Source organism: Urocitellus parryii, chromosome 9, assembly GCF_045843805.1.
Source record: "Urocitellus parryii isolate mUroPar1 chromosome 9, mUroPar1.hap1, whole genome shotgun sequence".
Lineage (NCBI taxonomy): Eukaryota > Metazoa > Chordata > Mammalia > Rodentia > Sciuridae > Urocitellus > Urocitellus parryii.
The window spans coordinates 31,537,709-31,564,153 of record NC_135539.1 but is presented as its reverse complement, the minus strand read 5'-3'; the positions used below and the strand labels follow the sequence as shown (position 1 = coordinate 31,564,153).

At 38.1% G+C, this 26,445-nt stretch overlaps 2 protein-coding genes across 2 annotated transcripts in view; one reads left to right on the top strand and one right to left on the bottom strand.

The window, feature by feature from the left end:
• Positions 1-4,584, top strand: part of LOC113193532 (cytochrome P450 3A9-like) — a 32,741-nt gene extending 28,157 nt beyond the window's left edge. The window contains exons 11-13 of the mRNA XM_026404130.2: positions 795-1,021; positions 3,388-3,550; positions 4,135-4,584. Of these exons, the coding sequence (XP_026259915.2) occupies positions 795-1,021; positions 3,388-3,550; positions 4,135-4,230 (486 nt within the window). The 3' untranslated portion in view covers positions 4,231-4,584. The remainder of the gene's footprint in view (positions 1-794; positions 1,022-3,387; positions 3,551-4,134) is intronic.
• Positions 4,585-24,527: 19,943 nt separating this feature from the next.
• On the bottom strand, positions 24,528-25,463 carry LOC113193561 (olfactory receptor 2AE1-like). Its single transcript, XM_026404187.2, has one exon. It carries the CDS (start codon positions 25,461-25,463, stop codon positions 24,528-24,530), a length of 936 nt encoding a protein of 311 aa, XP_026259972.2.
• Between the last annotated feature and the right edge of the window lie 982 nt (positions 25,464-26,445).

Here is a 26,445-nt window from a genome sequence, read left to right as displayed (position 1 = left end):
CCTGGTCTCTGGGGCTGCCATGGCTGATTTGGAGTGAAGTTGGCACAAAGCTTCTTCTTCAGAGCTCACAATGAAGCCTTGAAGAACAACCAGAAGATGGGTAGAGCAACAGAGGGTCGGACTGAGAGTGGCTTCCTGTTCTCCTTAGAACGTTTTCTGGAATTGAAATTGTGTGACATGGTGCCATCCAATCTTAGCCTTTTTTTGGTGGTATTAGGGTAGAAGTTACCATTTTTCCCAACATTATTTACTTGATATAGTGTTATCTCTAAGATATATATATATATATATATATATATATATATATATATATATATATATATATATATATATATTTTCAAAGCAGGATTATTCAAGAAAAAACGGATGTATAATGGGTTATTTCCTCATTTCTATGTCCTATTTCCTTGAAATAGACATGTGATTTTTGTAATGAAAGGTTACAGTGACTTTCACATATTTTACCTGAGTGTATTTGTTATATTCTATTAGTTACTTTTCCTCACATGAGAAAAAGTAGTACATGATGATGCTGGGGATATTACACACTGAATTTGGGATTGTCCCAAAGGTCTCTTATGTACATAACTACTCTGCACTTCTCAGTGGGCCATGGACATGGTTGTCAAATGCACATGATTGTTATTACAATGCTTAGTCAATTGTAAGTACTACTCTCCTTCACCATTCTGTTATCCTTGGGATCTCCTAACACTTTAATAAAACTACATAGATTGTGTTTAAAGTTAGTTCTGAACATGAATTTCAAAAAAATCTCTTTTTTTTCTCTTCAGGCACCTGCTACCTATGATACCGTGTTACAGATGGAGTACCTGGACATGGTGGTGAATGAAACTCTCAGGTTGTATCCAATTGCTGGCAGACTTGAGAGGGTCTGTAAGAAAGATGTTGAAATCAATGGAGTGCCCATTAGGAAGGGAACAGTGGTGATGATGCCAAGTTATGTTCTTCATCGAGACCCACAGCACTGGCCAGAGCCTGAGGAGTTCCGCCCTGAAAGGTACAGGGCCTCTGGGAAAGGGAACCACCCTGGGCTAGGGTTGTCCAAGCATGTCCTTGTATTTCTTATCATAGATGAAATACAGGTAGCTATGTAATTATTTTTATATCTGTCTTTGTATTTTAAGCAGTTTTCCTGTTATAAATATAATATTTTCTTGCAAAATGATATGAATTTGTGACAAGGAACAAAACGAATGCTATGACCATTCACTATACTGATTTTTTTTAAAAAATTAATTGATTTTTAAAAGAATAAATGACAATAGAATGCATTACAATTCTTATTACACATATATAACACAATTTCTCATAACTCTGTTTGTATATAAAGTATGTTGACACCAATTTGTGTCTTCATACATGTACTTTGGATAATGATGTTCATCACATTCCACCACCCATGCTAACCCCCTGCCCCCTCCCTTTCCCTTCCACCCCTCTGCTCTATCTAGAGTTCATCTGTTCCTCCCATGCTCCCCATCCCTACCCCACTATGAGTCAGCTTCCTTATATCAGAGAAAACATTTGGCATTTTTTTTTTTTTGGAATTGGCTAACTTCACTTAGCATTATCTTCTCCAACACCATCCATTTACTTTGCAAATGGCCATGATTTTATTCTCTTTTAATGCTGAGTAAAATTCCATTGTGTATATGTGCCACATTTTTAAATCCATTCATCTACTGAAGGGCATTTAGATTGGCTCCACAGTTTATTGTGAATTGTGCTGCTATAAACATTGATGTGGCTGTGTCCCTGTAGCATGCTGTTTTTAAGTCTTTTGGGTATAAACCGAGGAGAGGGATAGCTGGGTCAAATGATGGTTCCATTCCCAGATTTCCAAGGAATCTCCATACTGCTTTCCATATTGGCTGCACCAATTTACAGTCCCACAAGCAATGTATGAGTGTACTTTTTTCCCTACATCCTTGCCAACACTTATTGTTGTCTTCATAATAGCTGCCATTCTGACTGGAGTGAGATGATATCTTAGAGTAGTTTTGCTTTGCATTTCTCTAATTGCTAGAGATGATGAGCATTTCTCATATATTTGTTGATTGATTGTATATCCTCTTCTGAGAAGTGTCTGTTAAGGTTCTTGCCCCATTTATTGATTAGGTTATTTGTTTTTTTGGTGCTTCGCTTTTGAGTTCTTTATATACCCTACAGATTGATGTTCTATCTAACGTGTGAGGGGTAAAAATGTGCTCCCAAGCTGTAGGCTCCTTATTCACCTCACAAATTGTTTCTTTTGCTGAGAAGAAACGTTTTAGTTTGTTAAATTCTTTAAATAATCATGAATTAATAATATGATCATGTTCTCATAAACATATTTCTATGCATATATAGATATTTTTGCAAAACTAGATTGTATCATATTTTATTTGATTTTTGTTAGCACTTGATAATATATGCATTCAACCTCTGCATGTATGATTTTTGGGGTGGTACCAGTAATTGAACTCATGGGCCGTCGACCACTGAGCCACATCCGTAGCCCTATTTTGTATTTTATTAGAGACAGGTTTTGAGTTGTTTAGTGCCTCGCTAAATTGCTGATGCTGGCTTTGAACTTGGGATCCTACTGTCTCCGCCTCCCAAGTCACTGGGATTACAGGTGTGTGCCACTGTGCTCAGCGTGTATGTATGGTTTTTGCATCTATAATTTCAACTTATTAAATAAACTTTTTTCTTGTCAGTTTCCCCTAAACAGTCTAATACAATAAGTATTTACATAGTATTTAATATTATTAGTTATTATAAGCAATCCAGAGATGATTTAAAATATATTTCAGGATGTGCATAGGTTATACAAGTATTTCCCCATTATTTTTATAAGAGACTTGATCACCCAGGATTTTGTTTATTCCGATGCTAAAACGATTTCTCCTCAGATATGGCACCATGACTCTGTGTGTATGCATGTGTGTGTGTGTGTGTGTGTGTGTGTGTGTGTCTGTGTTTTCAATTTTATAGCATGTGCCATAACCTACATAACCACTATCTCATTTCATTTTATGTATTCACTGTTATACTCCTTATATTTTATGTGTGTTTTGTTTTCTTTACTGTCTCAATTTACCATGATTTCCTTTGAAACAGCATTTATCTCATCTCAAAAAGACTGAAAGATCCTATAGGCTAAGGGAGAGAAAGGTGGAAAAACTCCTATAGGCTAAGGGGGAGAAAGGTGGAAAAACTCCATAGCTTAACAATTCTCATAGCAAAACCACAGCTGGATTTCAATGACCAGCCCAGAAATCATCTTTTACACCATTGCTTGGGGTGTCTAAGGCAGAAACTGAAACAAGTAACTGTTGTGGTTTTAATGTTTTGTTGACTTGTCATCTATTGTGGAACCAGGTTCAGTAAGAAAAACAAGGACAGCATTGATCCGTACATATACATGCCCTTTGGAAATGGCCCCAGAAACTGCATTGGCATGAGGTTTGCTCTCATGAATATGAAACTTGCTCTTGTCAAAGTAATGCAGAACTTCTCCTTCCAACCTTGTAAGGAAACCCAGGTCAGTAGATTTTCATATAATTAATGTTTTATTTCAAGATGTTTTTCCAAACAGAGGGGCCTAGTCACGGAAAAATATATGCTTATTCATCATTAAATTCTTAGATTTATAATCCAGTGAGTCACTTTTGCACCATCTTTGACATTTTTAGAGTTCATCAGTATGGGGGCTCTAAGTCTATGGCATTATGAAGACCAAAGTGTGTGGATGGTGAACTTGAGCACAGTGTAAATTCAGCTCCAAGTCTCTTGGAGAGACCCTGTGCACTGTCGTGAGGTGTGGTGACCACAGGGTTCTGATGTTTGAGTGAAGTTCTCCTCACCAGATCTTATAGAACCTCCCTGTCTCAGGCCTTGTACAGGATAAATGTTTATGAAATACATTTTCAGATAAATGAATAATTTTACTATCCAATCATGACACACCTTAGAGAATGAGTAGGACAAATTCAAAGTACATGACACTAAAAGTAGTTTTATGTTTGTGGAGCATCACTGGGCATAATGTATCTTCTCTACTTTTTGCTGCTTTGGTTCCTGGTGTTTCATTCATTGCTTCTCCAAATGCTTGTCTATATGTTACAGATTCCCCTAAAATTAGCTGATCAAGGACTTATTCAACCTAAAAAGCCCATTATTCTGAAGGCTGTGTGCAGAGATGGGACAATAAGTGGAGCCTGAACTTCCCTAAGGATTTGTGCATTGTTGTCCTCAGAGCCTGGGACCCACAACATCAGAGAACAAAAATGTATTTTGTGAAGAAAACTCAAAATGAAGATTTACTTATATTCCTCAATTGATGAATGATAAGAGATGCTGGACCTTTGCTGAGCTTGCTCAGGGTCTGTGCAGAGTATTATCTATTTTCTGATGGAAAGGAGGTGCCCATCTCAGTGCCAGATGTGAAATAAGAGAATAAATAATTATTACCAAATTTGTCAACAATTTTTAATGAAAATGAGGGTGGTTGTGGTGGCTTTTGTAGTGACATTGATATATGATGTCTTACTTAAAATATGCTGTGATAAGTTTTATAATGAGAAAATCAATAAACATATTCTTATAGAAGTTTATCTGAAGCCTCTATGCCCATTTAAGGGGATATAGAGTACTAAATCAGTGAGAGTCAAAACTCAATCTTTTGATCATCACAATCAGTGAATACATGGAGCTTTTTCAGAAATTCAAATTAAATAATAAGATGGATAAAGTTAACCCGCTGTGAATTTTCCCATTGCTGGAAAAGTATATTCATAGTGTCCTTCTGCCATTTTTGAAGTACAAAATTTGTAACACTTTACTGAGGTAGTTATTACTATATCTCTAGCTTAGAATTTATACTCCCATCCTATCTCCCTTGTTGATTCTGGAAAGCAAGAAACGTATTTGTAGTCCATCTTCAACTCCTAATGGTGTAGCCTTTATTCATTTACCTAATTATTTATTTGTTTTGGTACAGGGGATTGAATCCAGAGGTTCTTAACCACCGAGCCACATCCCCGACACTTTACTATTTGTTCTAATTATTTATACATGACAGAAGAATGCATTTTGACACATTATACAAAAATGGAGTACAACTTCTTATCCTCCTGGTTGTACATGATGTAGACATACACCAGTCATGTAACTATATATGCACATAGGGTAATGACCAGTTCTTTCTACTACGTTCCACATATATATTATATATTATATGTTATATGATATATATTTATTGATACAGGTTTTAGCTAAGATGCTCATGGTATCATTGAGTTTTGACACTAGTTTTGAACTCATGATCCTCCTACCTCAGCCTATAGAGTCTTGAGGATTACAGGCAAGGAATAAATTATCCTACTCTTTGAGATTATTAAGGAAAGACTCTATCAAAATAGGTGCTATGAGAGCTGGATTTTGGAGGCTCAGCAGGAGTCTTTTATGAGGCACAAAAATACTGTAGGCAGAGGAACCTGTGTGGGCAAAGATATATGGATGGAGCTTGTGTTGACAAAGTTCTCATGTTTTGTAAATCCACAGGTATGGGATTAGGGTTGTGCTCAGAGATAGAATGCTCACCTACCATGCATGAGACACTGGGTTTGATCCTCAGCACCACAGAAAAATAAAATAATGATATTGTGTCCACCTATAACAACAAAAAAACCAAAAATACAGCAGCAGGAGATTAATGCCAGTGGCTTCACTTGAGTTTCTCATAATATCACATAACCTTTGGCACTATTGATTACACAGTGATTTCTTGATTTTCCACAAAATAAGAATTGAAAGAATTACAGGAGTCCCATGCCAGATACAAAATCCAGGTCTTGCCACTCACCACACCCCCCCCAAAATCCAAAGAGTAATCACAAAAATCAAGAAAAGAACTTCAGCCACACCAGAAAGACAAGGGGATCCATGTTTTAATTCATGTCTTTCAGGTGCTGGCATGACCCAAAGGTTTAAATAAAAACAGAATTGGGACAGTGGGGAAGAGGACAAGAGCAGTCTTGTCCAAACTGTCTCACTTCTAGCACTGTTAGGTGGCTCCTGAGAAGTCCTTATCCCTTGAAAGGAATAAATGTTATTTATTGTTCTGGATGTTTATCTACCAGACCTGGAATCCTAAAAGAGGCAGTGTGGTCCCATGAGATGATTGCTCCTGTTAAGGGAATAAACTCCTTTTGTTTATCTGTCTAAAAGGCTCTGACTTTCCTGGAAGGGAATGAACAATGACTGAAGACATCTGGGAACCACCCTGGGATTCTGAAACAATATACTGTAAAAGCTTGCACTTGAGGGGCTGGGGTTGTGTCTCAATGGTTGATCACTTGACTGGCATGTGTGAGGCACTGGGTCTGACCCTCAGCACTGCATAAAAATAAATAAATTAAACAAAGGTGTTTTGTTCATCTACAACTAAAAAGAATATTTTTTAAAAAGCTGATAGTTGAATGCCCCTTCAATCTTGCCTCAATCTTCAAGGGGATAGGATAGATTAGATAAATTTGTAATGTATTGCTAGTTTTTATCTGAGCACTCCTTAAATTATTAACATGTTTATGTGCAGAGCTGAGCAGTCACAAATATTTAGTAAAGGATACTGAATGAAGGCAGAATGCCAAGCTTTATCCTGCTTTTAGTTACTCATTGTACAGCTGCAGGCCCCAGAGTCCCTGTCTTTACCGAAGGCAACATCTTTAAGTCCCTGTTTTCAAACAAAGGTCAAAGTAGGAGAGTGCATGATTCTTTGCCAACTGCAAAGAAGACACTTGACCCCTCTAATTCCAGGAGATGCAAAGGTGGCTTTTCCACTGGATTCATCCCTGGCCTCACCTCCTTCCCCAGCACAAAACTGGCCTCATTGAATCATAGCTTGTCACAGAAGGGACACTGTGCAGGCACAGTTCTGCAAAGGGCAGCCCATATAGTTGAAAGAAAGATACAGAATTCAAAACTGATGAAGGAATGTGGTGAAGAACTTGACCCTGAATTCTTCTGTAGAGACCTGGGTCCTCCTGGCTATCAGCCTTATGCTTCTCTATCTGTGAGTCACTGTTCAGCCTTTTCTCCTCCAGAAGCCTGGAGTTGGTGGCCTAATCAGGTTCCTGTTTTCCTTAACTATTTGGAAGATCAAAATAGATGATGGAATTGAAATTGCTATAAACCCTTAAGAATTTTCTATTGATCTTAGGCAGACTGCTTGAGCTCCTCCCTGTCCTGAAATCTATATTCCTGTGGGTTTAGGGATTTATGGTGAGGTGGGTTCCCAGGAATAATCTGATTGGCTCTGAGTTTGCACCTAGAGTGATGAACCAGAATTCACCATATACAGCTAATGGGTAAGTTCTTATCACATGCAGTGGGAACCCCTCACCCTTTCAAGCTTTGAGAATTCTGGAGAAAACCAGTTTGCTTGGATTTTGTCTCTTCATCTTCTAGGCTTTCTGGAAAAAGACATTCTGGAGGACTATACCTGTTAATATGGTGATTCCTGCACCCTCCTGGCTGTAGAACCATTTGTACAATGCACCATAGCCCCTCAGACTCCCTGGGAGGCTGACTGAACAATTCCCTCTTTTCTGTGAACCTTTCCTAACACATCACTTCATCCTAAAACTCAATTCTTCCACCCTGAATTTCATAGACCCTTTTACATCTAAATCTTGAGTGTCTAGAACAGAAAAAACTGACAGAAATTTTAAGAAATTTTATTCTTTCCTTTTGTATTATCTTTCCTTTCTCTGGGAGATTAGCATCATAAAGAGACTTATTTACCCCCATATAAAAATCTACTAGCAACCTGACAAACACCCCAAACCCAATTGGGCTTTTCTTTTTTCTTTCCCTCTACACTCCAGCATGAAAGCATGAATCTATACCATCTAGTAGGGAAATTGCTCTTAATGGTATGCTGGCATCATGAAACAGAAGGAAAGAGGATATTTTGATGTGTGGGTAGGAGAGATTCCACACAGGCCATGTGTGACTTCTGTCCCAATTTCACTCTTAAGAATAATGAATCACAATAGCATAAAAAAGGAAAATAGAGATCTGGCTTTGAGTCTCTAAAAGAAAAGTACTAATTCAGGGTGTTGTGGTAACATAATCCTCTCTGATAACATTTTCTAATGAATTTATGTAATTGAATTTATTGTATTTAATGGCACTATTTGTACAGAATAGATGAAAACTACACTGCCTTAAAGATTCTCCTCTAAAAAGCAGCAGCAAGTTCTTATTGCAACTGTCTGGAACACATTATGGGTTCTTATTTTATATTTTCTTCTCAGTCAACAGGACAGTTCCTGAACTTGGAGGGTCCCCCTCCATGTAGATGAGAGGAGTTACAGAGCAAGCTGGGCCATTTGTCCTTGCCACAGTTTTCTCCTCTGCCACTACGTGGCCACTTTTGCAGAACTAGCTGTTTCATGGTTAAAATAGCTGCCAGGACTCTCTTGTACACCATTTCTTTTTTCTGTATTTCTCTCATCTTTTGGGATGGTGGGGCAGGGGTTGTATGACATAGAACACTCTGGCATGGGGCTGTGAGTATGACACATCTGAGCTGCTGGCCAGCCAGGCCAAAGGAGCACCAGCCTTTGTGGGTTTTCATACAAAGGGAGTTGATGCATGGGGGCAATAAACAAATTGTGCTGTGACTGGCCACCTTGGTGGACATGAGCATGCCTGGCTCTGCGCAACCATCTGAGCATCACAGTTGGAGGACCAGACTCAATGATAGGGAGAATGGCCTGGAGATGATTCCTCAGTCATTCATTCCTCGCTGTAGCACTCAGAGGACATAGGGAACTCAGTCTTCCCTCTGGCTCAAGGCAACCAGATTGTCTGACAACAGACTTGGGTGACACTCAACATGGCTCACATTTGTGTGAGGTAGTGGGAAGTCTCATTGTTTCAAAATGGTACATTTTCCATTCAACAGAAGGATATTATTACTGCTTCCAGGGATCCATATGAAGTCAATTTTAAAGAAGAGCTGGATGCTGAACTGGGAGCATTGCAGATAAAGAAGGAAAAGCCCAAAAGTTTTATGACCAAGTTGTAAGAAAAATGTCACCAGAGGCTCTCAGTGGGCCCTTCTGTGATTGAATAGACAGTGTTAAGCAAAATCTCTTCATCAAAGTAACATCAAAATATCACACACACACCCTTTTTAGACTGGGAAATACTACATTAAGGAAGGGCCAACATACCAAAGAGACATGCAAATGAAATGCCCTGGCAGAATGCCAGGCTGGACCTTGCAGGAGCACTCAAGTCTGGGAATGTGTATTGAGTATAAACCTAAGAATTGGGGCATGAAGTCGCAACTTCTCTTAGCTCATCATTATGACTTTGGGGTAAGGGGGGCTCTCTAAATGGAGTTGGGAAGGAGAAATGTGCTCACATTCTCTTACTGTGAGTTGGAGTTCATCAGTAAGGATTAACTGGGGGCAACTGTAAGCAGGTAGGGTGTTGGTGGAAGAGGTGGGTCACTGGGGGCCTGGCTTCAGGGCATCATTTTGTCCCTGGCTAGTGGAGTTTCTGTCTGCTTCCTGGTGCCATGTCCTGAGCTGCTTTATTCTGTCACACTCTTCTGCCATGTTATTCTGCCTCACCACAGACCACAGCAACAGAGGAAGCGATGTATGAACTGAGAACACTGAAACTGTGGGCCCAGTAAATCTTAGTTTTCTACATGGTTCTTATCAGGGTCACAGTAGTGAAAAAGCCAGGTAAACTAATCACATCAACATGGTTAACTTAAAGGTGACTGGTGCCTTGAACTTCCTAATTTCCCCAGTATTCTAGGGAGATTCATGAAAGAAATGAAAAAGATCTGGGGAGAAAAATGAGTGAAGTGTCCTTGAGAATGTCCCTGGGAAACGCACTCACTTTCTCTCAGCTTTGTTTTTTTTCACATCCAGGTGGAGGGAATGATTCAAAGTTGGCAGGATTTCAGAAACAGTCCATGCACATGAGAAAGTGATACAGAAAGCCAGGCTTGCTTCACACTCATACTCAAGGACAACTGGCCAAACAATGGCACACACCTGTAGTACCAACCACTCTGGAGGCTGAGGCAGGAGAATCACAAATTCAAGGTCATTGTAGGAAACATAGCAATACCTTGTCTAAAATAAAGGATAATTTCTTCAATATGTACAATACTTCAAGAAAATTCAAGATGGTCTCTAAATTCCCTTTTGTAATATCCCATTTATTTTTCTCTTCTTTGCCTTTGAATGTCTTAGAATAAGAGCTTACCTCTAACTGCCAGTGATGGACCATATTCCAGTCTGATTTCAAGGGATTGGAATCATTGGTTCCTCAATTAGAAGCAGGGTTCAATATTTTCAAAATAACAATATAAATTCTCTTGTTTCTCCACCCAGGGTTTTTGGCAGTATGACATCCAATGTCATGAAAAGTATGGGAAAATGTGGGGGTGAGTATTTTGGAAACTTCCCTTGGGTAGACTTGTTGAATGGGGCACTCCAGGGCAAGAGGACAATGCAATCCCAGAGCTATTACTAGGAATTAATTATCATAAAGTTCTTAGGGGCTCCTCCTCCTTCCAGGTGTCCCATATTTCACCAAGTGTCAAGGTTCATGGCCAAGAATATCATACTTCTGACTTTTCTCAGTCTCTGATGACCCAAAAACTCCTGGCCTCACCTTCTCTCCAGTGCCCAGCCTCTACCCCCTTTTCCATTTTTTCTTCATTAGGAGCATTTAAAACTACATAGGAGGTATTAAGTCAGACCTTTACAAAATGTGCACCATGCCTAGTTTTATCTCCTTTCAAGTTTATCACTTTATTAAAAGTGACCTTTATATAAATTTGAGGGTTATTATGTACATTTAAAAGAAAATATGAGAGAGAGATGAACAGATTTGGAAATGATATGATCTCTGCTTTCTTTTATTTTAACTTTCTCTGCAAGTGTAAAGTCTTGGAGATTTCATTTGTTTTTAACTGTAAATTAGGAGTTTTCAATACAAGTGTACACAGGGATTTCTCTGCCTACCTCATTCTACTGACTTTGATGAATGCATGTCGAGTACATTTTAAACCACTGTGTTCCCATGACCTTGTGTACTTCATAATCTGCTAGGATAAAATCAGCTAATTTCAGCAGCCATTTTCTTAATAATGCTTGGTGAAAGCAGCTCTAGAGGTATTATTATAGTTCTTGTGTTCTATAAGCAAGTGGGAGATGGCTTTGCCTCTTCCTCCCTCTTCATCTTCTCTCATCAAGTCCTCAAAACTGCAGAGCTGGCCACATCATCCTGCCTAACTGGCATGGCCCATAAAGGCCATATGGTTGAGTGGAAAGAGCACACAGGGCTGAGTCTCCACTGATACACCCCCAGCTGTCTCTTGCATCTTAAGCATTTGTAAGAACTTAATAATTTGCTTGTCATCAATTTTTCTCTAATCTAATAACCTTTCACATCAGAAGAAATAATTGAAAGCATAAACAGAGAACATTTAGAAGGCTATAAAATTTTTGTCCCCTGCACTTCATTTACAGTGTTAATATTCATGATATAAAAATAACTCAATGATTTTAACACCAAAAACCCAAATAACTCAATCAATAAATGGGCAAAAGAACTGAGCAGACCCTTCTCAAAAGAAGAAATACAAAAATTACCAATGAATATAAGAAAAAATGTTCAACATGTCAAGCAATTGGAGAAGTGCAAAATTATTTTCCATGCTTTTATAATTATGTCAAAATGAAACTTATTATATGGATAAATAGGACTAATGACAAATTTCAAATGACCTTTGGTCTTTATGTCCTAGAAGAGATACTTTTTGATTCATTATAAATATCTCATACTTTATAATCCTGGGAAAACCACTGCCTCAGGGACTCGATTCTCCTCTAACTGTGGGTGGAGTTGTGTTTGTGCTTAGATGTTCCCATTATTAAGCAATATGGAGATGCATTGGTGAAGTACCTGAGCTAGGAAGTGAAGAAAGGCGAGCCTGTCACTGTAAAGGAGTAAGTAGCAGGCAGCTCTGGGGTTCTGAGCTGTTTTAAGACCTTCCAGCAGCCTGACAGGGAACTGAAATTACCACTGTTGAGCTACTCCCCTGACCAGACAAAAGTAAGTGTGTGCTGTCACAACCACAATGGGACACCCAAGAAGGAGAGGCTCCTAGGATGAGGCAGGGTGCTGGGACATCTGTGTACAGAAAACAGAATTAGTTTATCTGCTTGATCATCAATGTGAATATTATGTAAGTCAAAACTCGTTTTCCAACGAAGAATGTGATCACTCAGAAGTTGAGGGTGGAGCATAGGGAATGTTGGTTATGGGAAATTTCTGGTACCTATTGAGCAGGGATAGAAAGATACCATGCAGGGCTAGGATTGTAGCTCAGTGGCAGAGCACTTGCCCAGCATGTGTAAGGCACTGAGTTTGATCCTCAGCACCACATAAAAATAAACTGATAAAATAAAGTCATGCTGTCCAACTAAAAAAAATTATTTAAAAAAAATTTTAAAAAGAAAGGTACAATGCAGGTTACAGAACAACAAATCTCTTCATGGTTGTACTGAGAATATCAGCAAAATACAAAATATGAAATATTTCCACCACTTCTTCCTCCAGTTTCAACGGAGATAAGGTCCTGAAAGAATATGGATTACAACTACCATATCATTTGTTGTATAAAATGAGTTATTTTGACCCATGAACAACGACTGATACTGTCTTGGGAAATCTGAGAGAATATGTTCACCAAGTTGTGAGACTATCCAAGTACATTTTGAGGAGATTTTCAATGTTTTAATTGAGGATATTCTTACTCATTCCCTTTTGTGAGATTCTGCCCTTGGGGCCACCTTGGGTCTTGGAGTGCAGGACCTCTCAGAAGCTGTAGCAGTGGGTTCAGAGAAGGGGGGACAATATTTCTGCCTCTCAGAACAGAGTGTTGCTTTTATGTGATGTGCTAGAGAGAAATCAGCTCTTGGCACAGACTGTGCTTAGGCAGGGCCTAGGTCAAGGTCACCTATCTTGGATCCCCTACCAGGAGTTAATTATAACACCCTGGTCCTGCTGAAGCTCTGTACTTAATCATCTTTTATCATCTACACCCCACTCACTGATGTAATTTGTCTGATTAAGGGTGTCTGTCTCTCTGTGACTGAACTCCTTGAGCTCACTGCCCTAGTGTCCCTAACTCCCCTGGCACAGGGGCAGCTGCCTCATGGCATTTGATAGGAGCATGGACTAGTCATTTGATCATCAGATATTTCTGACAGTGTGTGAATGTGCTCATATCACTTCTTCCAGCATGTGTAGTAGGAGAGTAAAGCAGTGCAGATTAAAATTTTACATTTCTTTCTCTACTCAGAATTTTGGGGAGCTACAACATGGATGTGATCGTTAGCACATCCTTTGGAGTTAATGTCAATTCCCTCAACAGTCCACAAGATCCATTTGTGAAAAAAAACAAGAACATCCTTGGTTCAGATGTTCTCCTTCCAATTTTTCTTATAAATAGTATGTGGATTACCATTTCTTTTAAAATAACAACTTCAGTAAGACATTATTTACATACTATATGATTCCTTAAAATGTAAAATTCCATAATTTTTCACATGTTAAATGATACATGCAGCCATCACCATTGTCAAAACTCAGAAAACTCATTATCTTTTAACTGTCAGCTTTCAAAATCATTTACCCTAAACAAACACTACTCTATTTTCTATCTCTTTAGCTTTGCATATGATGTATACATTATAAAATGGAGACATGTAATATGTAGTCTTTTGTGATGCAAAGTGATATCATTAAGCATTCTGTTTCCAAGTGAAATATATTTCAGTACTTCATGTTTATGGCCATATAATATTCCTTTGTATAGATATACCACAATTTAGTTATCCTTTCATCAGTTGATGGACATTTGTGTTATTTACACCTTTTGGCTATTGTGATTGATTCTGTTATGAACATTAGTGTGAAACTTGTTTGTGAACTCTAGTTTTCCATTTTTTCCCTAGTTTTCAATTTTATCTGAGTGTATACTCAGGAGTAAAATTGCTGCCTTACAAAGTACTTCTGTTAGTGTTTTACATAATAGCTGTATAATTTATATACTTTCCAAAAATGTGTGAAAGTTCCAATTACTTCATTTATTTCCTAACACTTCATGTTTCCATCTCTTATTTTAGACATTGTAGTGGATGCGAGATGGCATCTTATGTGGTTTTGATTTGCATTTTCCTGTTGGTTACTGATAGTGAACAATGTTAATCACTTTTTTATTTATTCTTTTTAGTTATGCATGATATGTTTATAAAAGCATAAAGCATACCTTATTCTAATTAGGATCCCAGGCTTGTGGATGTACATGATATGGAGATTCACTATGAGGTATTCATCTATGTATATAGGAAAGATAAGTCAGATTCACCCTTTTGAAGAAATATCTATCCATGTCTTTTGCCCACAATTACCTGAAGCATTTGTCTTTTTGTGTTGTGGCTTAAGAATTTTACTGGTGTGAGTCTGTACCATGTACAACCAGAGGAAAGACATCTTGTGCTCCACTTGTGTACAATGTGTCAAAATGCATTCCACAGTCATGTATAACTAATTGGAACAAATTAGTAATAAAAGAAAAAAAGAATTTTTAAATAAACTAAGTGAAAACATAATTATTCATATATTCTTTACACAATTTCTTATCAGATTATGCTTTGTAACATGTTTGTTCTTTTCTATAGATATCTTTTCACTTTCTTGATAGTGTCCTTTGAAGCACAAAATTTTTAGTTTTTTGCAGTTCATTCATATCATGGGAGGTACTACATATCCCAACCATTAAAATGAATGAATTGGATTTCAACATCTTAAAATGTATCAATCTCAAAGCTGTAGTGTTCACAAAAGAAAGTAATTGACAGTAAATGCATGCAACCTGATGCCATTTATATAAATGTTAAAAACTCAACAGTTCTTGGAAACTTAGCTCAAAAGAGCTGGTATTGTGGCAAGCATCATTGTTGGAGACTTAGTTTTTCCTTGCTGCTGAATCATTTGCTCAACCTGCAGCGTCAGATTCTTTAGCTCTTTCCATGAGCATAGCTTCACCATTGGGTCTCTCTGGGCCATCTTCTTTCCCCTCTTCCTTCAAGAGTTTCTCTTAGTGGAGAATCAGGTCTGGAATTTATGGGTCAATCCTCAGTCGTATGAACCTTGGTTCTAAGTCCTCCATGCCTGATGGCACATTCAAGTACCCAAATAGGAAGAAAAGCACCTTCTGGGAAAATACAAGCATGACCTTTGCCCCACATTATAACTAGATCTGGTCTTCTACATTGACCAGTTTGTAAATCTTTCCACCAAACTTGGCCTAAAGGGCCTGTTGCTGTGGAAGACATGTGTTACTCAGCTGCAGTGTGACACTCTGAGTCACAGTTTTAAAAATTAAAATTGAACAGAGTATGATTGAGGTTATTTTGGGGGGGGTCTTAGTCCTATCTCCCCCTTTTAATTTTTGTAATTGTAGCTTAATAGATAAACGACCTCGATTTACAATAACTTGACCTTGAGGGTTGTAAGGAATACGTGTTTTATGGTCAACATGAAACTCTTGGCAAAATTGTTGAAAAGAGGAGCTAACATAAGCTGGTGCATTATGTTTTAATTTGTAAAGAACATCCTAATACTGGAAAAGCAGCTAGCAATGAGAAATAGCATGTTGAGTATTTTCTTTTTCATGAGCTGTGGCAAAGATAAATTTAGAATAAATATCTACAATTACATGTACATAAAATTGCTTACTAAATTGAGGAATGTGAGTTACATCCATTTGCCATAACTGATTTGGTTTTAATCCATGGGGACTTACCCAAGATGGTAAAAATTGAGTGTGTATAATGCATTGGGGGCAGTAACATACAAATTGACAAAGTTGCTCTCTAGTAATATTAAAATTTTTATGTAAGCTAGAAGCATTTTGATGATGCAAAGAATGCAATGCTTGTGCACAGTCACATAAAGATATTTACTGACAAACAGCAACCAATTTATCAGAGTTATCATTACATGATGTTAAAAGTCCTGGAAGATTAGTGTGGGGCCATATGGGGCCTATAAAACATGGGTGTTTTGCATTTGTACTGTCCTTTGGAGGGTATGAAACAAGTTAAATAATTCTTATGATGGTGTATACACAATAGTTGAAGTTTCAATATTTTTTGCAACTCAAACTGCATATAAACTGTCAGGATAAATATTGATGGACTAATTTGCAAAAAAGACATAAATCACAAATGAGAGTTTGAAGTTCTGCTCATTGGGCAGAAGAAGATAGTGTTTGTACCACCTCTCTATGAGCATGACTATAAAACCTGCTTTCCCTGATCTTGAGCCATCAATGAATACCATTAGTGCTCCATCTATTGGATGTGCATACACAATCTTTGGAAAAATAAGTGTAATTAGAAAGGCAAATTGAATAATTTTATCACAAGAATAATGACTTTCTATCTGACCAGGAAAATTAGCAAAAGCTACTTGCCAAATATTAGAAGTTTGGAAAAGCCAATCATTCTGTTGAGCAGAAAATGGAATGATTATAATATTAAGTTCTGATACAACCAGCTATAAAACTCTGCCCTTGATAACTAATTGAGCAACAAAATCATGAAAAGGAGTTAAAGACCTTTGAGAAGAGTAAGCTAGATGAATCCAGTCAATAACTCCCATATTGCTCCTGTAAGAGATTAGGTAGTGGTGACATCAATAAATATGAAGGCCCTCGTGGGTTAATTCTAATAAGGTGAGCATTTTTAATAGCAATTTCAACTTTCCTCTAAGCCATTCTTACTTCTGCTCTGAGCTGATGAAAAGCTGGAGAAGGCTCTCCCTGTATTATCTGGAATAACGGACTTAAATCTGAAGGAGTTAGCTTTAAAGAGGGCCTCAGGCAATTTATATCATCTAATAGTTTTTGAAAATCCTTAAGAATGTCAACTCCTTGACTCTAATTTGTATGTTTTGAGGAAAGAATTTATGCCCTTCAATCACATGACGTAGATATTGAAAAGGAGATATCCTCTGTACATTTTGAGGTGCAATGCACAAACCCATTGCTGTGAGTGAGGTCTCTAACTGGGCAAAGAAATTTAGGAATACATCTGAATTAACATGAGCTCAAAGTATATATTCCATAAAACAAATAATATATGCATAAGGAAATTTCTCCCTCACAGGCATGATGGTGTATGCCACAAAATTTTTTACAAAGGGTAGGAATGTTACACATTCTCTGAGGCAACACTTTCCAGCAATATCTTTTAACTGGTTTTTTAAAAATTTATTCCTTGGACACTAAAGACAAACCTTTTACAGTCATCTGGCCATAATGGTATAGAAAAGAAATAATCTTTTAAATCTACTACTGTTAAAAGATAATCCAGTTTGATAGCTGTAGGAAAAACGAAGTAAGGCTCCGTGGGCTTGATAACACAATTAATTAATAACACAATTAATTATAATAATATATAATTATATAATTATATATATATATAATTATATATATATAATTATAATAATATATATTATAATTAATAATAACACAATTAATTAATGAGATCTTGTAATAATCTCCAGTTGCCAGATTTTTTCCTTAATTGCAAAGATGTTCCAAGGACTGAGCATAGGTTTAAGTGGCCAGCCTGAAGTTGTTCCTGAACTAACATGTGGGTATTTAAAGTTTTTCCCCTGCCAAGGGCCACTGACTAACCCAGATTGGCTCTTCTATGAGCCAATGAATTTTTTTCTGTTGTTCTCTGTGTTGGGGACCAAGTTAGGGGGCTTATCAAAAGTTTGGCTGGGTGCATTAATTAGTCTCTCTTGGGAAGATTGAGTTGTAGGTAAATACCCTTGTAAATTTTCCTCTATTTCCCTAGGAAAAAATGTTTGATTAAGTCCCTCAAAAACGTGATAAAATTTGAAGTTACTATTAACAAACCTAAGCTGCTCAGAATATCATAGCCCCACAAATTTACTGGCAAGATGTCTAAAACATAAGCCTTGAAAATTCCAGAATTACCATCGTTATTGTCCCAGTGAAGATATTGAGCACTTTGTGCAGGCTGAGAGATCTGACCTATCTCCTCCATGTTGGCAAGCGCAATATGTAAAGGCTACCTCTTAGGCCATAATCTACTAGATAGAACAGATCTATCATCCCCAGTATCTATGATACCTGAATTTTTTATGATTAACTTTAAGATCCAGTAGAGGGCATTCTTGCTGAACTAATTGAGCCCAGTACACTTGGTCTGGGGACCCAGAAGTTGAGGTCTACTCTGGGCCATCCATGGGGTGACAAGGCAGGAGTATTAGCTGTGCCAATCATCTCTTAAAGAGAGCTAAGTAGCGGGCTCTTACTGCACAATAATTTCAATTTTATCTCTAAAGTTTGAATCAATCACTCCTGGCAGCACCTGAATTCCCTTTTTTAAGTTGTTTCACCCCCAAACTCAGCCTATGCTATTTGGGGTAATGGTCCATGACCCCAGTAGGGACTCGTTTGGCCACATTTCAGGCATTAAAGTTACTCCCAAGGTTGGCCATAGTGTACAGTCTCAGTGGAGGTAGCTGCTAATAGTGACGAGCTGGCATAACCAGTCCTGATGACTTCAGAGTCTGCAACTCCTCTTCCAGTGTATATTGCAGTGCCCCTACAGTTTGGTGGGCCCAGGGCAGGCCCAGCTCTTGGTTTTCTGGCCCCAAAGAAGGCAGAGTTGAAGGCTGAATTGGCTGTGAACTACCACTGCCATATCTATCCAAATCTTCCCATGCCATGCAGTCATCTCCCTGTTAGTGCCATCTGTGCAAACTGGGAGAGGTCTCTACCCTATTGTGCAGAGATCCATAGTCCCAAGCCATTTACCCAGTTCTACCAAAATTGGAACAGCACTCATAAGAATGGCACCTCTGAGACTGAGTTTGTAATACCCGCTTCAAAGCTGCGGCGAGCATTATGCCCTGTAGCTGTGTGTGACCCACATCCACACAAAGGCAATGAACTTGGAGACCATCCCCCTTTTTCAATGGGGTTGAAGGATTTCCTGACAAACTTTATTAGCATTCTCAAATGCTAGCTGCTTGACTAGGAACTCAGAGGCATCCAAGTCTCCTAATGATCTCTTTTCTGCCTGGTATAGATGTTCCTCCAAATATGAAAATGGCTTCTCTGACCCCTGTTTGATCTGACTAAAATTCAAAGTTGATTCACCCCGATTAGGTAGCTCTCTCCATGCCCTTTTGGCACATGCAGTAGTTTGATCATTTATGGCAAGATCATAATTTAATTGCCTTTCCAGATCTGTAAATTCTCCAATTCCAGTTAACATCTTGAAGGGGGCATCAAAGCCTTGTCTCCAGTGTCTCTCAGCCTGTTCAGTGCAATAATCAGTTCAGTGAGACCATCAACGGAAGTAGTTGCACCCTCGTCCATAAAAAAAAATTTGGCCATAGAAATCCAGTCATGTGGGGGTAAAGGCTCTTTGCATGAGGAATCAAGCCGACTTTAAACAAAGGTGAATTTGGACAGCAAGCATTTTTGAGCTCCTTTAGAGTCTTAAAAGAAACTGCAGCATGAATACAGACATACTGATTTTGCTAGTTAATCTGCTCAAAGATTGGAAAAAGCTGAAAACCTGTAATGTCCTCCCCTGCTTCCTGTGCTGTTCTAAGGCAATGGTGGAGGGGTGTAAGCATGGCTACTGCTAATTCAGAGTAGTTATTAAACCTTGTTCTCCCAGAGGAGAGTGGACAGATCCAAATGGCGGGTGTGACGACAGTCACACATAATCTACCAAAACCTCCTCTAGATCATTCTCATCCTTTGACTGAGTTTCCTCATATTGTGGCTCAGCTTCACCAGTATCTTTCTGTCCATTTTCTTCTCCTCCATCTTGAGTCAGGCTCACAGAGACCCCATCAGGGCTAGTTTTCTCTCTAGCACACACCCCTACCATCCAGTTCAGTTGGCACACTTCTAAATCACTGGTTCTGTCTGGTACAGCTGTGACTGAATGTTTGGTATTCAGACTTTCCCTAAGGTCACCTGTCTGTGGTTTGTGAGCTACAGACTGGGTGAGAATTGACTTGGCCCACAGTCCCACTACAGATAGAGAAAACCGCATGGGAGCAGCTGTGGGCCACTTCTCTGACTGCAAACTTCTAATTGCTTTCTGGAGCCCTTTTAACAAGTCTTCTGAATACCATTGCCCCTCCTCTCAATATTCAAAATGAAAAATTCCTAAAGCAGTTCAGAACTTTTGAATATTTTCTGTTGTACTCTTAGATAGCTTGGCAGAGAGGCAGCCTTTAGACCTTTTCTACCTATCCTTTCCCAAATATGCAAATCTGGTGACTCTTCATCACTAAGCAACAGGCATATGTCATTAACTATTTCAGGAATTGAGCAAGCTGGGACCTCCTGACTTGTATTCCTCTTCAGTTGATTAGAATCTCCAAAATCATTAAGTAAATTTCTTTTTCTGAAGACATGGAACTGCCCATTATTTCTTTAACATCTCTGACTCTCAGAATGCTTTCTTCTTTTACAACCCCAAAACACAGTTCAATGAATTTCTAAAGTACATTCACTCAGTCTACATGGAAATTCACTCTGAGTGGTCCCTGGTTATGGGTGCCACCTGCCGCCCCCATCAGTGTGGGCAGCTGAACTTACGATCACTGATGTGAATTTGCAGGGACACCAAATAAAACATAGACACAATTTACTTTTACACAATCTTCGTAATGGCTTCCCCAACCCTCAGTCTCAGGCTCTCCAAAAGGGAGAGCAAGAGAAAGTCAGGAGAGGCTGAGGAGAGAGAGGGACAGGTTCAGAGGTGAGCTTTCATTGTGGGGACTCTTGTTTAGAAAGTTCTATCCAAAAACCTTCAGAAGGAGCAAGAATACAAGGGAAAGGTGATTGAAATTCAACCCTAGGGGAACATCCTACAAAGAAGAACACTTGCTTTGAGCAAGACCCCGCCCAAGCCACAGTGAATGCAGTAATTGGTCAGAATCTGAGGCATCATGACTGGAAGGTGTGGTCATTAATTTTGGCTCCCCACAATTTATAGTAGGTGAATATGGGGACATAGACTTCAAGATGGGTTCTCCCACTATTTTCTCATCATTCCAACATCACTTCAACACAGTTTTTTTCTGCTAATATCACCCAGAATCCATCTATCTGCTCAGAACTAATATTCTCAACTCATAATCTCAAGTATTCTAGATAAAGACCTGAGATTAATGTGACTAGAGAGGCTAATTTACCATATATCACAGTGGTAGCAAGTGACAGACTTTAATCCACAGATTATGATTCCAAATAATGAGACTAGAAACTCAGAAAACAGAAAAGTACTTTCAACCTTTGAAATAAAAAAAATAATATCACTAATTGATATGGCAGGACCAATACAGACAAAATAAATCATAAATTTATGTTTAAAGAATGTTAAATTTTTGGAGATAGGAATGTGTCTCAGTGGTAGAGCACTTACCTAGCATGTGTGAGGCAATGGGTTTGATTCTCAGAACTGCATATAAATAAATGAATAAAATAAAGGTCCATCAACAACTAAAATATATATATTAAAAAAGAATGGAAAATTTCATAGATGCAAATTCCAAATATATGACTCAGTACTTAGATCATAGCAGTAAAAAGGACTCAGTAAGTATTTGTCAAATATATGTATTTTACCACCATTTCACCCAGCTATTCCACTCCCTGGTTTATACCCAAAGGACTTAAAATCAGCATACTATAGTGACACAGCCACATCAATGTTTATAGTAGCTCAATTCACAAGAGCTATACTGTGGAACAAACCTAGGTTCCCACAATAGGTGAAAGGATTAAGAAAATGTGGTATATATACTCAATGGACTATTACTCAGCATTAAAGAAGAGTGAAATTATGCCATTTATTAGTAAATGGTTGAAGTTGGAGAAAATCATACTAAGTGAAATAAACCAATCTCACAAAACCAAAGGCCAAATGTTCTCCCTAATATGCAGATGCTAATTCACAATAAGGCAGGGGACACCAGGGAAGAATAGCATTACCTTAGATTAGGTAGAGGGAAGTGATGGGAGGGGAGGAAAGAGGTTGTAGTGATACAAAAGGCAGTAGAAAAAACAGACATTATTACTGTATGTATATATGTGACTACATGACCAATATTATTCCACAACAGGTACACTCAGAAAAAATGAGAAATTATATCCCACCTATGTATGACATGTCAAAGTGCATAAATGCATTCTACTGTCATGTAGAACTAATTAAAACAAATTAAAAATTATATACATATTTTTTAAAAAAGTATGTACAGGTACTTTTACTTTGTATGTAATAATACTTCCCTTCTAAAAACTTACTGATACAGGAAACTCTACAAGTCTAACAACATAACTTATTTCTCACCCTTCCTTTCAAGAAACCCTTCACTTCATGTCCCATGCTTCTGATATTAAGCAAGATCTTCTCCTTTTATATTTCATAAATACTCTTTTTTTGGGGGGTGCAAGTATTCTTTATTACTACTGGGATGTTAGTTAATGCTTCTAGTCCCTCTCAGTGGACACAGTTAGGAAATACATATATTCATATTAACCCACACATACAGACTATCTCAAATTTCCACCCAGTACAGTTTATTTTAGTTACCCTTTTCATTATTTGTAAGACACCGAGTTCTTATCTAAAATACATTTACCTATGTGCAATTTTAGTACATATATAGTTTCAGAATCTCTAATTCATATCCCTATGAGACATGCATTTATTGACTATATTACAGCATTTATATTACTAAATATTATTTATAATAATTTAATAACATTATTAAATATTATTTGTTTGTTGAACTTCTGGGTTCAATCCCCATTACAAAAAAAAGGAAAATAACAAATGTTGGGATATGGAAAAATTGGAACTCTCATATATTACTTGCAGGAAAGTAAAATGGTGCACCTCAAAAAATTTGAACATATAATACCATATGATCCAGCAATTCCACTCCCACCATATATCTAAAAGAATTGAAAGCAGGGACTCAAACAGAAACTTGTATAATGATGTTCAGCATCAGAGGCATTCACAATGTGTGTATACAATAGAATATTATCCAGACATTTAAAAATGAAATTCTGATATATGCTACAATATAGATGGACCTTAGAAACATAATACACAGTGAAATAAGCCAGACACAAAAAGACAAATATTGTATGATTCCACTTATGTTAAGTCCCTAGAGTAGCCAAAATCAGAGAGAGAAAGAAGAATAGAGATTACCAGGGGCAGGAGGAGTAAAAAAAAAGAGGAGACTGTTTACTGGGTACAGAAATTATGTTGGGAATGCAAGAAACATTTTGAGTATAAGCAGTGGTGATAGGTACAAACATTAAAAATGTTTTCAATGCCATGGAATTACACACTTAAAAATGGTTAAAAGGATGAATACTATGTCATGCATATATTACCACAATAAGAGAAAAAAAGAAAAAGTCTACTTTTTTTCCTAATGATTTGTCATCTGTCCATATAAATTTGGGTCTAATCCTGTACTTTATTTTTAGGTGGGGGTAGTGGGGATTTAACCAAGGGGCACTTAACCACTGAGCCACATTCCTAGCCCTTTTTATTTTTTATATTGAGACAAGGTCTCACTAAGTGGCTAAGGCTGATCTTGAACTTGCAATTCTGTCCCAGCCTCCGGAGTCTCTGAAATTGCCAGCATGTGCCACCACACCTGGTTATTTCTGTACTTTCCATTCTTTTCCTCTATTTGTCTATTTATATGCCAATTCTACAATATTTTCATTTAATATTTCATATAGTATTTTAATGATTGGTAGGACTGGTCAACTCTCATAGTTTTCATAAGTATCTTCCTGACTTATTTTTTTTTTATCGTTGGTTGTTCAAAACATTACATAGTTCTTAATACATCATATTTCACAGTTTGATTCAAGTGGGTTATGAACTCCCAATTTTACCCCTTATACAGATTGCTGTATCACATCAGTTACCCTTCCATTGATTGACATATTGCCTTACTAGTGTCTGATGTATTCTTGAGTGGCATTATTTATATGTATTTTGTGGATGAAAATATAATGAGAAAAGCAATTATAATCGTATTTAATATTTTTTGGAGTGTCACTGAACTTTGCAAGTCTTCTATGGAGAGATTTTTATTCTTTTTCCCTAGTTTTCTAGGGGGTGTGAAAAGTGCCCCATGGTGCTTAGATGCCTGAGACCAAGTTAAAACAGTGAAGTTATACATAAGCCACCTATTTCTTGCAAAGAGAATCAGAGACCTGGATTCTTGAAAGGTTTATTCAGATCAACATAAGGAGCTTATCCTATTCCATTCTCTGTTTGGGACAACTGCGAGTGCAATCACTGGGTGATCTGTATCCCTAACACTCTCCTCAGAGCCTTAGCTACATCCTTATTCCAGAAAGTATAAATCAGAGGATTCAGAGTGGGAATAATGATGCTGTAGAACACAGAACCAACTTTGTCTTGCAGTGGAGTGTGCTGGGACCTGGGCCTCACGTATGAGAAGATGCAGGCACCAAACCAGAGAGACAACACAATGAGGTGGGAGCTGCAAGTGGCAAAGACATTTCTCTTACTCCCAGATGAATGAATCTCAATGACACTGTGCAGGATGAAGCCATGGGATGTAGAAACCAGGGTTATTGGGAGGAGGAGAAGCACGATGGTGCTGATGAACACTGTGGACACATAGACAGTGATGTTAACACATACCAACTTCACAACAGCTGGATACTCACAGTAGAAGTGGTGTATTTTCCAAGATCCACAGAAGGGAAGGTGCATCAAGATGACTGTGTGAATTAGGGAGTTCAGAGATGCCCCCAACCATGAGGTGAGGGCCATCATCACTGCCACCTTCCTGCTCATGAGCACAGTGTAATGCAGAGGATGACAGATGGAAACATATCTGTCATAGGACATGAGAGCTAGTAGAAGACACTCAGCACCACCCAGAGACAAATAGAGGAAGTGCTGGGTGGCACATCCGAGGAAGGCAATGGACTTGCTGCCAGACAGGTAGTTGGTAGCCATCTTGGGGATGGTTGTGCAGACGTGCATCAGGTCCATGAGGGATAGCTGGCTGAGCAGGAAGTACATGGGTGTGTGAAGTCCATGATCCACACAGATGAGGACGATGGTGAGGGTATTGCCACTCAGTGCAACAAGGTAGACCACCATGGTCAGGCAGAAAAGGAAAACATGGGTCAAGGAGTCATCGAAGAGCCCTTCAAGGATGAAGTCTGCCAGAGACGTCTGATTCCTCAGCCACATGCTCCCTTCTCAGTCCCTAGGGAAACAGGGAGTGGAGATAAAGTGTGATGCCAGAAACATGAGATCCTGTGTACATGGCGATCAGCTCTTTTGATCCAATCAAACATTTGTGATGTGATTTTTTTCTCTATTTGTAATTAATATGCAGTTGAAATTATTGAAATTCAGTTTTTCAAAACAAGAGAAACCTAAAATTTGTTATCACAATAATGGTCATTTGGAATTCCAAGACTATTAAGGCCCAAAATTTATGACTTTTTTTTTTTACTAAATATAGGCATATGTGTGTGTAATCATATGTGTGATTTGTGTTAGTGTGCGTCTGTGTTTGTATGGTTGTTGGATTATGTTTCTTATCTTACAGGCACCTTATAACAAGAGCAGCTGAACCACTAAGACATTTCTATTAATACATGTAATGGTTAAGGGTTGCATTACAGAACTTTGGCCTTTTTTTGTGGAAGCTGGTTAAGGAGTTGATGTACTGCTGCCATGTTTAAGTCTGATGTGGAAACTTTAAGTCTACAGGACAAGCAGTAGAAAGGGAAGATAGTACAAAGCAGGGCATACAAGAGACAGATGAAATACAAAAGCATGAGCTGTGACCCCACAAGAGAAAACAAACAAACAAAAAAGAGTCAATTCTGCTTGCCTATGGAATTAGGCACTGGGGTTCTTTTTTTATATTGGCTCTTTTGAATTCTACAAAATTTTGGGGTTTCTTTTAACATGTTTAAAAAGCATAAAATAGGCCTCAATTCAGTTCCCATACTTTTCTTTTCCCTCTCCTCCTCCCTTCCTCTGATCCCTTCCCTCTACTCTGCTGATCTGCTATTATTTATAGCTTTTTATTAGTTACTTGTGGATATACATCCAGATGAGATCCATATGGTATGCTCATATAGGTACATGGGAAATTTAGGTCAGATTTCTAATGAAGCTGAATGCACACCCCTAGCCCAGTATTCCAGGAGCCTAAAGG